This window comes from Cricetulus griseus, chromosome 3, assembly GCF_003668045.3.
Source record: "Cricetulus griseus strain 17A/GY chromosome 3, alternate assembly CriGri-PICRH-1.0, whole genome shotgun sequence".
NCBI classification, from domain to species: Eukaryota; Metazoa; Chordata; class Mammalia; order Rodentia; family Cricetidae; genus Cricetulus; species Cricetulus griseus.
Window position 1 is genome coordinate 165,995,230 of NC_048596.1, and position 15,985 is coordinate 166,011,214.

The following is a 15,985-nucleotide window of genomic DNA, read 5'->3' on the forward strand; positions in this document are numbered from 1 at the left end:
TCTGTGGGGAAATGCTTCTAGACACAATAAGATGACATGAAGGCTGGTGTGGTCCAGGATACACAGCAAGGAGAGTAAGGGGGAGAAGTGAAAGAGCATTAGGCAAAGCTAGACCCTGGGCTTGTCAATCAGCACTTACAACATATCAGTATCCATTCCTCTGTCTGTCTTTGGCTATCTCTTCCTCCTTCCCTATCATCTTTTCTTCTCAACCATGTGCCAACATGCTACATAAATCCCCATCTTCCTTTTCTTCTCAGTGGTTACCAAGTCTTCATGTAAGGCTAAGCTCACCTTTGACCCTTCACACTAACCCACTGCCCGTCACTCAACAGCTCTCCTTCAGGCTCACATTCTCTGCCATCTTTCCTCGGACATTCTCACATGCTGCCTTGAAAATATCTTCTCATTAGGTCCCCTTTCAAGCTGCATCCTCTGCCTATAAGCATGTCTATAGACACATATACATACATACATGTGAAAGTTCTCAAACACATGCATACATACTTCACTCTAGTAGTATTTATTAAATGAAAGCTTGGACTTTCACCAGACATTCTAGTGCCTCCATAACCTGGAGCCACATGTCTCACCTCAGGAAGATGAGAATTCATCTCCATATTTAGCCTGTGGGGCCAACCTATGCAAGCCTCTAAAAGGACTTTTGTCCATATTTCATGAAGCAAATTCTTCCTGGAACTCCCTCACTTTCTCTTCTTCTCTCAAATCACATTTTACTCTCTTATCCACTCTAAGCCTGAGAACCCACATGGGCCCTTCCACCTGACTGCATCATGCCTGTAGAACTTTCTTCATCAATGTGCTCATGGGGCACTGTTACTTTCACCATCAGCCTAGAACCTGTCGTATAAATACATAGTCACATACACATACTTCACTAACACCAGCCCCCAGCCAAGCTAGAGACCTCTTGAAGGCAAGCCACATCTATTCTCAGTCCATTACAAGTTTATACCTAATACAAATAGCATATATATCCAATATATAATATATCCAATATATAATATATATATAGCCAAGAAATATATGTGTATATATGTGTGTACATACACATACACACACACCACACACACAGAGTGCATTAAAGAAGCACAAGCTCACTCTTGTTGCCAGAAAGAATATTTATGAACACAGTAATGCAAATTTTCAGAAGTCTTCAACTGCATCAAGCGCCACCTAAGTTGGCATCTACACAAATATTCATTCCACCCTATATCTGATTCCAGTCTTGTGATAGCAGCACTTTGCTTTTTCTCACAGGAATCAAGAAGGCTCCCCACTCTTCAACCATGTGGGTTACCACATGGTCTCAAGGGAAATGATATGTGAATCCCTCCTGAGATGCCACATGACTCTGGGCCTCTGGCCAGAGTCTATCCAATGAGACTTGATCCAGGAACCACTGATGGACATCTTCATACTCCCTGCAATCAGAATAGCTGATTTGAAAAGACAAACACATGAAAGCACAAGTGATAAGAAAGTCCTTTAGTGCCCCTCGAGACCCTGGATCTAGCTATACCTGAAACATAACTGGCAATCCCAGCTGCCTCAACTCAGTTGGGTAACTTCTTCTCACTTGCAATCCAAAGAATTTTTACATAATATAATTCTTTGGCCATGTCTTCACTAGACACTTTTACTACATTTTTTTTAAAAAAATAAGCCACAAAAACTGCAAGTTCTTCATTAAGAAGCAGATGTGAAGGGGCAGTAGCAGAGTTCTGCTGGGCATATTTTCTTAATGGGTCAATATTTCTAGATTTACTCCCAACCTTTTCTACAAGAAAAACAACTTCTAAGCACACACGTATTGTAAAGATTTGTAAGTCAGCTCAGTGTTTTGAACTTCTGTTATTACTTCCTATGACCATTTTAAAGAAACTGTAGGACCTTCATCATTCCACTGCAAATCTTTTGCCCATCATAAATTAGCTGCAGGAATCACGGGGAAAAATCTCACATTCTAATACAGTTATTTACTCCAAGTCCATTTTAATCAGTTTGAAAAATCACCCACATCATCATCTTTAGTACAATTCTTCTACATAAACAGTTGAATTCATAAAGATGAGGCCACATTAAAATCATCATATTTGGAATAGATGGACCTAGTTTAAGATCTGGCACCTCTAAAAGCATAAGTCCCACATTACTTAAGTGTGTAGAACCCCAATGTGTCTTGATATTGGTCCACTGATTTAATTTCTGGGTTATCAGAACATTCAAGTTATTCTTTAATAAGTAAAGTAAAATTAAATTAAGATTAAGGAGCATTTTTCAGTAGCTTATATGTCTTGCATAATCATGGAATATACTTTAAGAGACTATGGCCTCCCTGAGGAAGAGATTAAAGACAAACCTAGGAAACAAAAGAAATGAAATGATCTACTATCCCAGGAGAAGACTAAAAAAATACCAGAAGCTCAGGGGACACCTTGAATAAAAGCCTTACTACTTATTTTTAAACATAAATTTGTTCCTTTTCTAAGGGACCCTAATATACCTTTAATACATATTTGAATTTATAAGCACACTTAGCAAAAAACAAATTCTTTCTCTTTAACAACCAATTTGAAAAAGACTCTCTAAGACCACTTAAAAAAACACCATTTATATCTTACAGAAATCCACTGTAAAAGTATACCTCTTGCTCATAGGAAAATGAAATGTTTTCCTTTATGAATAACTGATAGTGTTTTCAATTATTGCCAACTTTGCAACACCTCTAATTAGTAATAACTATTTAAAGGTGTTTCCTACCAAATAACTATCAAAGTATAATGATGCATCATCAAGCTGACACAAAACTGTTAAGTTCTGGTTTTCCCCAACAATTATTATACTGAAGAATTGGCCCATTGAGCAAAGGTGCTCATCACACAAGCTTGATGACCTCAGGTCATTTCTTAGGACTCACATGGTTGAGTGAGAGAATCAACTCCCACAAGTTGTCCTCAGAACTTCCATGTGCACAGCATGGACGAACACACACACACACACACAATTTTAAAATCATGAATTTGACAGGATTTCCAAATGAGCACACTTCACATAGTGCTTCTAAATGACAGCCTCACTAAGTGAGGGATTGTGTTAAACAGCTTACCAGCCCTCAAGGTTAAGGCACAGCCCATCTCCTACCTCCTCACTTTTGAAGAAGTCAACTCTATTTCCTTCAGTTTTTGCATAAATACCCCAATTTGGGTTCCTTACTCTGAGCTCTCTCTTGAATCCCTGTACATGTGTTTGTGGGAACAGTCCACCATGATATCCAATGTCAGCTTTATTGTTTTTTCAAAACTAGGCTCTGATTCAGAATCTCTAGGAGTGAAGTCCAAAAGTCTGCATCCTAACAAGTTCCTGGATGATTCGTGTGCGGAGGAAGACTGAGGAGTACTACTCCGCAAGATGGTCACAGCACTACTTCTACCATCTCCTCCACTGCCTGGCTAACCAAGAGACACACTGGATCTGCAATCTCCTGTGATGGTAACTGTATTTCACTTGGTTTCTGCAGGTCTCTCTTGTTTAATGGGATCTCTTTGTAATGAAAGCCTTCAAACGCCAAGTCTCACAGCACCTGAGAGGAATGTGGAGGGCCAACCAAGCAGAAGAAGCAGTAGAGAAGCTTTCAAACTGTGTGTGACACGTGTGACCCTCAGAGGTGCTTCCAGAAGATGCCTGGCCACAGACTGTTCCCAAATATATTACTATTTCTACACACACACACACACACAAAACCGAAAGCTACATTTATATGCAAAGATTTTTAGAAACAGACAACTAATTGAGGGTGTTTCGTATCTTTTAAATACTGTGGTGATTAAATAAAGTAACTCCTCAAGTGGCTTCAGCTTCCAGCTGAGTTTGTGCCCTGAAGGAGGATGGCACAGAAATAGCAACACTCTTTGAACACTGTGACCACATGCATCCATTGGCTTCATCTAAAATCCCTCAGATTAATTTTCTTTGCTTAATGATATGCATGTCCCTAGTGAGCACAGGGTTCGGTTTAGCATTCTATTGTTTGGGGTGACCAAATGAAGAGTGTGTAGGATTCTACTTTGTGACCACTAGGCTGCTTTACCCCTTAGTGACTATAAGCCAGACAGCTAGGATTGCAGGTTTTCAATGACCGGTAAAAATGTTTGAAGGGGGGAGGTGGTAAAGCAAGCAATAAAATTAAAACTAACAAGTCATAATTAAATGTCTACAAAATGCATACATACTTCAACTGATCAACAGCTACACTGTCATATTATATGACATGGAATTCAGGTCATGGTTGGTGTTGATGTCTGCTATGATTGAGAGGGCTGCCTAGACCATGAGTGTACATACTAATTTGCATTCTGCTGAAGTCTAATCAACTTTACAACTATCACAATACCCAGGTTTTGCCCGTGTCTACTCCAGCACTACACTGACTACACTGTTGGACAGAGGAATAAAATGTCCCATATAATTGAACATAAACTACAAATGAGCTACCAAAAAAAAAAAAAACTTTGAGTTCTAATCCATGTATGAACCTGTTTAAGACCAAATTTGCAAAGCATACAAAAGTAGACTGTGATGGTCTTGCACAATTATTCTAATCACTCAATCTACTGTCACCCTTCAAAGCTATGGATATAGTTAGTTTTAAAACTACAGTCATTTCACATAAAAATCCATATTATCATTCTCTTAAAAAGAGAACTATAAAATATGGATATACAGGGCCCAAATGATGTCATGGTGAAAGTCTAGCAAATGCTGAGCAAGTCTATGACTTTAAATGGGTGGTGTTTTCAGCTTGGCCACAGACCCTATCCTCATGCAGGTTCACTACTTGTCCTTGTCCCTGTAGGTATCTGAGTGTATGACCTCTTCTAGGAACTCTCTTAAAAACCTTTTTATCTTCTATAATGTGGTTTCGGTAACACATTTAAGACCTGTCATGGAAGAATATGGAAATGTCTCAGTGTGTTTTCAAATTTTAACAGCCTCATATTCCAGCTCCTAGAGATGAAGTAACTAACCTCATGACAGAGTAAGTATTGATCTAGGAAATACCCATCAAAATCTCCTCTCAATCATTCTCAGTTCGAAATCATGGTCCCCATGAAGAGAGGCAAGGAACAAATCTCTTTTACCCTTAAGCTAGTCAAAGTAGAGGCCCAACGAGATGGAATCAAAGAACAAGCAAGAGTATGTCTTAATTAAGTAGGGGTAATCAATGAAAAAACACATAAAATGGAGACAGTAAGGCTTAGGGCTGAAGCCTTAATTTGCATAAGAGTAAGAAGCCATACTTTGGAAAGGAAACAAAAAGCCAAAAGTGTTAAGCAAATCAAACAAATACCAGCCTGAATTCACTATTAACCTGCTGTATTATTTTACCTCACATCTATGTTAGATGCATGATCTTATTTAGGGATGGCAGGCTTACAACAACTTCATTTTAATTGGTATTTTTATGTATTATTTTCTTGCTGGTAAAATAAAATTAAGTGAACCCAAGGGAAAATTCCAGATTAGTCAGTCAGTCACCAACTCACTTGAAGATCATAATGACTTTTTTCCTGTTTTAAAATATAGATTTTAGTTCAATTTGCTAGTCACATCATAAAAAAATATAATAAATGTTCAAACAGTGGATTGAAATTAAAATGGAAATTAGTCCTTAGAAACTAGACACGGCTTTAAGTTTATACATCAGTGGCTGATTCATGAATTATTAACTGATTTTAATGATCCTGGCGATATTTTATTTGAAGTTATTCTCCTACTTGCAATGACTTTTGAACCCTCCAAAGCCTTTCATCCATTTTCCATAGATAGTATACTTTCATGAGTGCTCACATTTAAAAAGGCCCCACATACTCCCAGAATGTAAAGATAATACACTCACATATAATTTATACAAAGGACTCTGGTCATTTGTTAAAAGGAGAAATGAATGGACCCCTATTATTCACGGATTGTAAATAAATGTAAAGATAAGTGCTAGCGTTTCACTTGTGAAGCTCTGGCACCGATAGTTCGGTTTCTTCTGAAGTTTCCCAGATGGTCATTAAAACAAGAAAAGGCAGAAACATACTTTTTGTAATCCATCATTTCTCATTCAGAAAGATAATACAAGTCTTCAAAGTCAAGCCTTGAGAAAGATTAATAATTCCAGGTACTTTCAGATGAAGTAAACGCATGTCTTTGTATGCTGTTTTACGTCTTCAATAAATCTATTCTGCACGGCAAACAGCACTTCAGATGCAAGTTAGCTGTGAAGCAAATGCTGTAAACCTGTAATTAGCTCTTGCTGCTCTGTGCTCATAAAGTTAATACTTCCTCTTCTGTTACATTCTCTGTACAAAGATAAATTAAGGGGAATAAAACTGATTTTTTCCCATTCCAGAAGTTAAGAATACAGGGATACTATACTTATCATGTGGTTCAGTCTAAAGGGACTTACATTTTTACCTGTAAACAAGTAAAGGCAGACACACCTTTAGAATAAGTCCAATTTGACCCCTCCCAAAGCCGATTCCAACTTTTACAAGTTGGGTCCCCACGGTCCTTCCTATCGTTATTATTTCGGGGCCATTGCAGGATTCAGATATACACCCCAAATGAGCTTGCTTCCCCACTGCTAAAGTTGACCCGGCAGCTAGACAAATACTGCCTTATTTCAAGCCTTATATACCCACCCTGAAACAAGCTTCTGGGTTTAAATTGACTCAAAATAACTCTTCTCAGAAAATAAAAGGAGATACACACAAAACACCCACAATTTCCTCAGTCCCTTGAAACCCTTGGGATCCCAGTGAACAGAGATTTGCCATGCATGGCAGTGACTGGCTTAATACAATAGGTTTCTATTTGGATGTCATTCGAGTGTTGCTGATCTTAAATCAGAGAAAGAAGTAGTTACATTAGACAAGGTAATGGCTTCCAAAAATAAGAGCATGCCCAGTTTACAGGATTGCATACACAGGCTGAGCTCTGAGGAGATAAGTAATACCCCACTGGAACAATTAGGCGGATTCTCAGAAACACTACATACTTAATTAGGCTGCCTAAGTCCCTGACTGAGCATACATGGGGGACTTTTTAAAGCATTTAATAACCTGAGTAAATCCAAAATCAGACGACAGAAACCGATCCTTTACTCTGGCTACAGCCTTCGGCCTTTTCTTGCTTTGCTTTCCAGGCTTAAGGCATTCTTCTCAGGTTTTGGGAGTATATGAAAGGGCACCACCACCACTAGACTAAAAGCACTGAATAAAGTCCCTCTGTCCTATAGTTACTGGAAGGGCCCTGAGTGCCTGGCTCAGGAGTACCCCCACCACGACACAGAAGGAAGCCAATGAGACTTCCATGGTCTTTTGCAAACTTTAGCCCTGGAGTTGGGAAGGGAGTATAAACAATAAGGAACAGAACCTCCATCAGCCAGGGGCACAGCCAACTGTCCGGACTCTAGATACAATCCCTTCTCTTCCTGCTATCTATTCATTAGTTTTGTATTGCACCTTTCTTTCAGCTGCCTCCGTATTTCCTCCTCCGTTATCCAAGCAATCATAAACAAACTAGGGTTTGAAAGAAAAGTCGGAGGGGAGGGAGGAGCAGGGGGAAGGGAAAAGAAAAACACATTCAATAGGCGCAGGGTTCTTTCTCTGAATCTCGCCCTCGGGGTTATGTCTCAAAGCTCTGTGGTGGAAGCTTTAGGAAAGGTAGACATCCCGGGTCCTCGAAGCCCCCTAACTGGGTCCTATGGCTACCTGAATCGCTCGCTCCTGAAGTTAAGAGGTGCGAAAGATGGGGTGACCCCCGGGGCATGGTGTGAAGCTGCAACTCCGATCTCCCCTAAAGAAAAAACTTAACCCCCCCCCCCGCAAGAATTAAAATAGGAGAAGTCACTAGAGCTAACTCGGGAAAGGCGAGCACCTTCCTCGGGTAGACCAGAGCACCCTAGAGAAAAGGAAGTAAAGAGCACCTGCTGGGCCCTACAACTTCAGGCTTCCCAGACCCAGACCCAGGATCCGAGCACGCTCTAAAGTTTGTTCTGTCCTTCCCTGAAAGCCCGGGACAAGCTACTGACCGGGTGGGTGAAGCGAGATGGGCTGCTAGGAGAAGGAGGAGATCTCTGAACCACGAGATCCAGGACCTGTACGTGGCGTGCCCCCCATACACACACATAGAAGGGGTGTTGCAATCGTGTTTACTAATAACATGTACAAAGACTCAACGCGCGAGTCTCAGCTCAGTCCCGGGACTGCGCTTCGAACAGCTTTGGGGGAGCGGGGGAGGGGACCAGGACAGGAGGGCAGAGGGAGCGCCAGCAGAGGGACAAAAAGGTGGGTGGGAAGGGGACAGAAAGAGAGGAGGAGAGTTGGTCAGAGACGAAGGCGCACAGAGAAACCAGCGTGTGGAGAGAAAGATAGGAAAGAAAGTGAGCAGGCGAGGCGGGACGTGGGACTCGCCCGGGATGGAGAGGTGGCCCCCGCCCCCGGCCCGGTCACCTTGCTGTAGCCGTAGTACCCCAGGCACTGCGCGAAGTCCAGGCCGGCGGGGTCCCCGGCCGCCGCGGGGTAGAACCTCACATCCATGCCGGGGCCGGGGCCAGGGGCCGGGGCTGGAGCTCGCCGGGGCCGCTACCCGCCTCTTTACGGCCGCGCGATCCACCGTCGGGGACGCCCGGCCGGGGGCGCCCGGGGACAGTGCACGGGCCGTGGGGCTGGAGGGGCTTCGTGCGCGGGGCCCGACGAGCCCGGGAGCTGCGGCCGCCGCACACAAGGCGCGGCCACGCGAGCCGCGGAGAGCGGAGGCGCCCGGGGGACGCCCCACCGGGACACTGAGGTTGGCTGCGCACGGCCGGGCGCCCGGGGCGCGGGGCGCAGCCGGGACCCGGAGGCCGGCGAGCTCAGGTGCGCGGGGAGGCTGGGACGGCGGCGGCTGCCCCGCTCCTCCTCCCGGGCGGACTGAGCGAGGAGCCGCGGAGACAAGGGGCCCGGGCCCCTCCCCTGCCGCTCCCCCTCCTGCCGCCGCCGGTCCCCTCCCGCGCCGCCGCCGCTCCGCCCCTCCCACCCCGGGCAGCTGGCGCGCTGCCCGCCCCGCCGGTGCGCTCGGCCGCCGACCGCCTCCGGGCTCGCGCCCCGCCCCGCGCCCCGTGCAACCCGGGCCACCGCGCGCCCCTCTCCCGGCCTCTCTCCGTCCCACCCCTTCCCTTCCCGGTCCTCTTTGTCCCCGCGGCCTCACCGCTCTCCTCGCTCCCCGGCCTCCCTCGGCCGCCCCGCAGCTTTTAGCACTGTCCCTCCTCGGGTCCCGCTCTTCTCCTGTGCGACCCTCGCTTTCCTCTGCCCTAGCATCCCCCAAACCGTCCACTCCCTACCCAGTCTCTACTTTCCTGTCCCAATCCTTGGTGGTGGGGACCTGTCTTCCAGCCCCTCTAACCAAGCCCTTATGTCCCAGTGTTCTGGGTGTAGACTAGCCCAGAAACTAACCTGCTCAAGTGGCTCCTGGTAGCCAGGATCAGGACCGAGAACCCCATGTACACCTGTGTTGTTTTGCAGAAGGGTTGTTAGGGCCTGACCTTTCACAGGTAGGCAGACGTGAAGCTTCCCCTGTTAAGCCTCGTGTCGAGGTCTCTTTGTATTTTCTTTACTCTTGTTTGTTTTTGAAAGGCATTTAAGTAACTGGATCTAGGCGGATCACTCGCTGTTCTCCACGAGAAAATCTTCCTCTTTTCCTAAAAGGTTCTGGGTGATTAACTTGCCCACACTGCACCTACCCACCCCTCTTTATTTCTTTCTTTCTTTAATCTACATTTCTCTATCCCCTCACTCCCACCCACCACCACCACCCTCGGCTTTATTGCTCTGAGTTAATTTGAAAGTTTGGCCTTCAGCCTTGGCGGTAGAAAACGTTGGCTGAGCTGTGAGATCTCCCTTTCTCGGTTCAGTTATCTGCAAACTATTTTGAACTCGAAGGGAAAGATGTTGAAATATTTCGACTGACAGTCTCTAATGGTGTGGTCCCTGTTCACTTCGCTGGCCTGGGGCCTGAACTTTTCCAGACATACATGGGTTTCTCCAAAGTAGATACTCCAGCTTGTGACACCTGTGTGTACCTTCACTCAGTACTCTACTTCAGGAACCACAAGCAGGAAAAAATAAAGTTCAAATAGGTGAAAGTGTGTGTGTGTGTGTGTGTGTGTGTGTGTGTGTGTGCTCTTAGCAGAAACCTGTCAGGGGACTGAGAGAGCCATGTGTATTCAAGGAAGGAACAACTCCACATTGTCACTGGGTTGACTCTGATTTCCCCCCTCCTGAAAAAGCTTTGGTCTCCTCTCCCGAGTCTCCATTTAACGTTGACAACCCAGCGGCGCTCCCTAATGGCCCAGCGGGTTGCACAAATTGGCAGTATGCTGAGATATTATCAGGACAACACCCCATTGAGTAAGTTCTTGAAACTCAGAAGTAGAGGCCCTTTCTCTGGGCCACTGGGCGCTTGTGGCCTTTCCACCAATCAGAGCTGGAGGTTGCAGTGGCCACCTGTTGTCCCGAAAGAGAACATCTTTTAAGTTTCGCTATGAGTATTTAACAATGGCGGCTAGTGCAGGATCTGACCAAGGGAGAGAAGCAGATTGCTGATCCAGGATACCAGGAAAGAATTCCCCCACCTCATAAGCCTTAAAGAGAGAAGCCTCAAAGGCTGGGATGATGAGCTTTCCTCAGCACACTCGCATCCCTTACCTTACTGCCATGCATCTGGAGCAATCTGAGCCTGATTATGGAGGATGAAAGAAAGTATAATCAAAGTTTCAGAGAGAAAGGAAACCTGGAGTTGTAATCAAACCTCCAGGATGAGACACACAGATACCCTGCGGTAGAAATCCCACTAGCTGCAAGAGCTGGAATTACATGTGCTGGTGTGTTACACTGCCAGAAACTGGGAAAACCTTGCCCAGAGAGGCTCTAGGAGTTAGGAATGTGTGCTCACATCTCATATCACTCTCTGCCACTGTTTTAGAAATTTTTCCGACGAAGCCTATCCCTTTGAGAAGAGGGAATTCTCACAAGTCAGAATATTTTTTGATAGGTTAGGGTGAGTAGTAAACAAAAGAAGGCGGTTGGTGGATTGGATGATGAGACCTGAGATGTGCTTGGGGCATCAGAATGAGGAGGCACTGGTCATTTGGGGCATTTGATCTTTCCAGTCTGTCTCCATGCCTTCAGCAGCTGTCTTTGAGCACCCAGTATATGCCAGCCACTGCTGACACACTTGTGAGTAAGAACTAAAATCCAACAAGACTCGAAGTTTTAGAAGAGACTATGTGTTTTACCACAGAAAGACACACAACGCGCGCGCGCGCGCGCGCGCACACACACACACATACACACACACACACACAGAGAGAGAGAGAGAGAGGGGGGGGGTCCTGTCTCATCCAACCACCTGGAGACCCTGGCATGTTACAGCTACTGCAGCTATTGGGTGGAGTGATCTGACAAATTCACACGTAACCTGCAGGCTGCCAGGGTCTAAGTTGCCAGAGTATTTTAAAAGGAGACTTGAGGGATGAGGTGTTGCAATAGCAAGATGCTCAGCATCTCAAGCGCAGCAGACCATGCCTGGTACATACTTTGTAATGAATAAGAGGAAGTTTATGAGGACTCTGGGAAGGAAGAAAGGGGGGCGGGAGGAGGGGAAGAAGGGCAAACCCTTTAATGTTGGAAGATTCTTTGAAGGCCATCTGGCTACAGTAGGACTTTAGACTACACAGCACCTCTGACTTGAATAATCTTCCTTGAGGGAACTTTAAGGCATCACGGCGCCCTAGGGCTTTTGTGTACATAAGCACTAAAGTTAACACTGATGGTTTAGAACTGATTTGATTAAACTCTTCATTGCATTGACAGTAACACCCCATTTTAGAAGTTCCAGGGGATGTAAATAAGAAACTTCAGAATGGGCTCTTTAGTTTTGACAGCAACTGTGATGTGATGTATTTTATAGGGTGTCCCTTTTCCTAGTGTGCCTGTAATTTCCTTTCTGAATCCCACACCAAAGGTTTCCTACTACCAGGTTAGCCTTGAACCTGAAGAAGCTTCTTCAAAACTTCATCTTAAATGTGATTTGAATTTATGCTGAATAGTGCTAACATTTATTAAGAAGGGTGGCAGAGAGCTGGAGTGGGAGATTGTTCAGTTGACAAAGTACTTACTTTGCAAGCATGAGGACCCCAGAGCCCAGATTAAAAAGTTGGGCATGGTAGCAAAGCTTGTAATCATAGGGATGTGAAGGTAGAGACAAGATCTCTAGGCTTAGTAACCTAACTGGTAAGCTCAGTCCAATGAGACACCCTGTATGGCCTTTCTGAGACACTTACACCCCCCAACACCAATACACATGAAAATATACATACATGAACAAATAAACACACCTTAAAAATTAGTGGCAGTAGAAGAATTCTTGTGAAGTCAAAATTATAACTTTTGAACATAAAGAAATCCCTTCAGAGGTTGTCTATGATTTGGGTCATTACTGTTAGTTTGATTAGCTTGGTGTCTCTATTCACCCAAGAATATATTTTTTAATGAAAAATAAGCAAATGTTACAAAGTGTGAAAGCAACTTTAAATCTTAATAGTACTCCGAAAATTTTCCCTACTTTCTGTGACCTCAAATAAAGCAAGGACCAGAGGGGATTGTATTAATGGAAACCTGCTGGATTTTGTAACCAGAAATCTAACTTTTAGGAATTTCTGAAAGTCATGTAAGCCAGATACTACCAGACATTATATATGGCTTAGTTCTCTTGCGTTTGGGTGATGAAAAGTCCTATCCAAATATTATGATCCTTGTTTGCAGTACGTAATGTAGCCAAATTAACAGCAGCTCCAAATGGAAATTAACAAGGCCAGAGTTTCTCAGGTTCCTCCTCTATTCCCATAGTAACAGCTAATGTATTATAAGCGTAAATGTCTGCTGGTTGGTTTTGTATCTGAACTTGGCTTCGCATCATAAAGCACAGGGTCTCTAGCCAGCCTGGATTCTTAATCTATGTGTAAAACCCATTGCCACAAAGTTTAGGTTTCCTGTCAGAGAATAAGTATTTCACGTTCATAGTTGGAGTTACATGCAAATAGAATCAACAGACCAACATTGTCACAATGGCCAGCATGTACAGGGGTTGGGGGAGATCTCAGTTACAAGTCATTAGCACAACTCCCAAGTGAAACTAGTTGACAGGCAAGAGTTCCACAAGAAATTACAACCTGAAAGAAACCTCCAGGCCCAGGGCATTTTTGTTTCAGTTTTTAATAATTCCAAACTTCTAGTCTAGAAATGCAAATTATTTTTATATCTTTACTTCAGTCAAAAATATAGAAATGTGGGCAGATGGGGAAAAAATTAAACCTTTCCTTTATAATAAATATATATTCGGTTGTATACATGAGGTTACTTCCTGTATTACTAAAACAAGTTTGGCTCATATTGGTCTCTGTGCCAGGAGATCCAGGAGGAGCCCACAGAAAATAACCACTTCTCCCACTGATTATCACTTTTGCTAAGAGTAGAGTCACTAGTAGGTTCTGACAGAGTGTAGTTATGGACCAGTAACCCCAAAATCATAGCAGCAAAAAGTACTAAGCAGAGAATTCATTCCTGGAAGTAGGAACTGCATCGAGTATTTGCTTGTAGCCTAAGTAGTTCTTCAATAAAACTATTTTAGAAGCCAATACACTCAATGCAATCGGGATTTCAGTGTCTCTACCTTAAAAAAAAAAAAATCCTGTATTCACAGAGTTCCTAAGCTGCTGTCCTACCTGCTTTCTGAAATATTCTCTATTTCTTCTAAAGTGAAAGAGTGACCTCTTTTGCAGGAACAATTTTCAGCGACAGCGTGTTTATCAAATGGTTTCTCTGTTTTCATAAAAACAATTTATTTTCACTGAACTCTTCAAGATGAGCATCAAAGCCAGGAAGAATGCACAATGAAGTTTATAATTACACTCCAGAAACAAATCCTAGGTAGTTTTTATTTTGTTCAAGTGAAAAAGGTTTTTTTTGTTGTTGTTGCTGTTGTTGTTGGTTTTGCTTTCCTCCAAGAGACAAAGGTAGTGATAGCTGGCAAGGAGGCTTCCACAGGAATGGAAAGGAGGAAGCCCAGCCAGTTTACAGCAGGAGGCCCCAACAGGGCTGCCCATGGAGCCCAGCTGAACAATGAGAGCCCACAACCCAGGACTTTCACTGCAAATGGGCAGAGATCAGTCCAGATTTAGGTTTTCACTAAGGGATAGCTATAGGGGCAGGAAGCAGAGAAAATCCTTAGGCAGATGTACATTAAACCTTCTCATGGCAGATCTGAATAGCATTGCACGTAAATGCATCTCCATGACATCCTTTTTTGGAAAAGCACCCGCATTCCTAGTCTCTATTTATATGGAATGCTCTCTAAGAACCAGAGAACAATAAACTTGTAAAACAATAATAAACGAATAACTGAGAAGGGCCTGAGTCTAATAACGAGTGTGCTTCTTGAATAAGGAGAAACAATTGCATTTGATCAGAGAGCAGCCGAGGACTAACAGCAACATCATCTCCCTTAATTTACATAGATCTGTGCATGCCAAACAGACTAGTGTTTGCTTTTCCAGTAATAGTGCAGGTGCGTCTCCTGCAGGGTCTAAATCTCTACCTCATCAAACTGTTTCACCAGAGTGGGACATGCCCTCTTTCCTGGAACAGTTTCAAGTTTTTTCCCCAGCATTCCAGCCACCTGTTTGTGGAGTTCATCCTGTGGAGTCCATGCATGCAATTAGAAACAAGAGAATGAAAATAAATGACCTTGTTTGTTATTTATAACAAAGAAACTCAGCAAAATTAATGCTGTGGAGCTTGACCTCATGACCTGAGAGAAAGGGCCACCTCATGGCTTTGTGGCCAACACACAATAGCCTGGCAGCTCCCATTGTCCAGCCTCCCTGACTTTTGGATGGTCATTAAAACCGTATATCCAAAATATTAAATGTTTTACAAGTTAGATTAGAGGATTTGCACTCATTTTAAAAAGCATGTTTAAAGAAGTGAGGCCAGTTAGCCCAAGAGCTTTTCCCTTTAAAGACAGCAAGTAAAATCATTTGGCTTTATCTACTTACTCTGCCCTGTGTCAACATGTTGAAGAAAAGGGAAATATTAAAAATTTCAAATGAGGATGCTGAGAATTGAGGAGAGTTAAGTATGTAATAGAAACCAAACAGAAGAATGATCATTGCAAGGGGTCCGGGGAAAACACTCTGTTTCCTTCCTATTGAAGCTACTGCTGGGCAAGGAAGACAGAGCTTCCTTCTTTTATATAAACACAGTGTGGATGCTGCCCCGGGAGTTATGAGAAGAAGTAGCACCGCCATGTTCTCTCCACCGCATACCCAACCACACACCCTACAAGTTCTTTACAGGAAGAAAATGATAAGTTCAAGGAAGGACCTAAATGACTTTCAATACTGATGCCTGATTGAGAGGTTGTGGCTCAGAAAAAGAGACAACTCCTCACTTTGTGTGATGAATCTCAGACTTGCCTGTGTTTCTACCTGTTGCCTTCCTTGCCCCTTTTTTGTCCCTATCCTGGTTAATAACTGAAAAGTGTTGACATTGCATTATCACATATTAGGCCAAGATTTAATTTTCTACATAAAAATAATCACATGAACACAACTCATTAGGTTTTGCTTTCTTCTGTAGTAAATGAGAAAACTATGTGATCAGAAAAATTATTTTAAAATACCATTTTTATAATTTATTATCAACAAATGTTTAATTTGTATATCCATTCAATAGACCCATATACCCAGGTCAAATAAAAAAGTCTTGGCTATAAAAGAGTTCCAACATGGAAAAGTCTAGGAAAAACTGCCATGATACATGGCTCTTCAGAGATGCTGTGGTCATACATTAGCATCTAGAGCAAAAAAAATGAC

General features: G+C 43.4%; 1 protein-coding gene across 1 annotated transcript in view; it reads right to left on the reverse strand.

Moving 5' to 3' along the window:
• Positions 1-8,612, reverse strand: part of Tox3 (TOX high mobility group box family member 3) — a 97,867-nt gene extending 89,255 nt beyond the window's left edge. The window contains exon 1 of the mRNA XM_035441410.1: positions 8,526-8,612. Within this exon, the coding sequence (XP_035297301.1) occupies positions 8,526-8,612 (87 nt within the window). The remainder of the gene's footprint in view (positions 1-8,525) is intronic.
• Between the last annotated feature and the right edge of the window lie 7,373 nt (positions 8,613-15,985).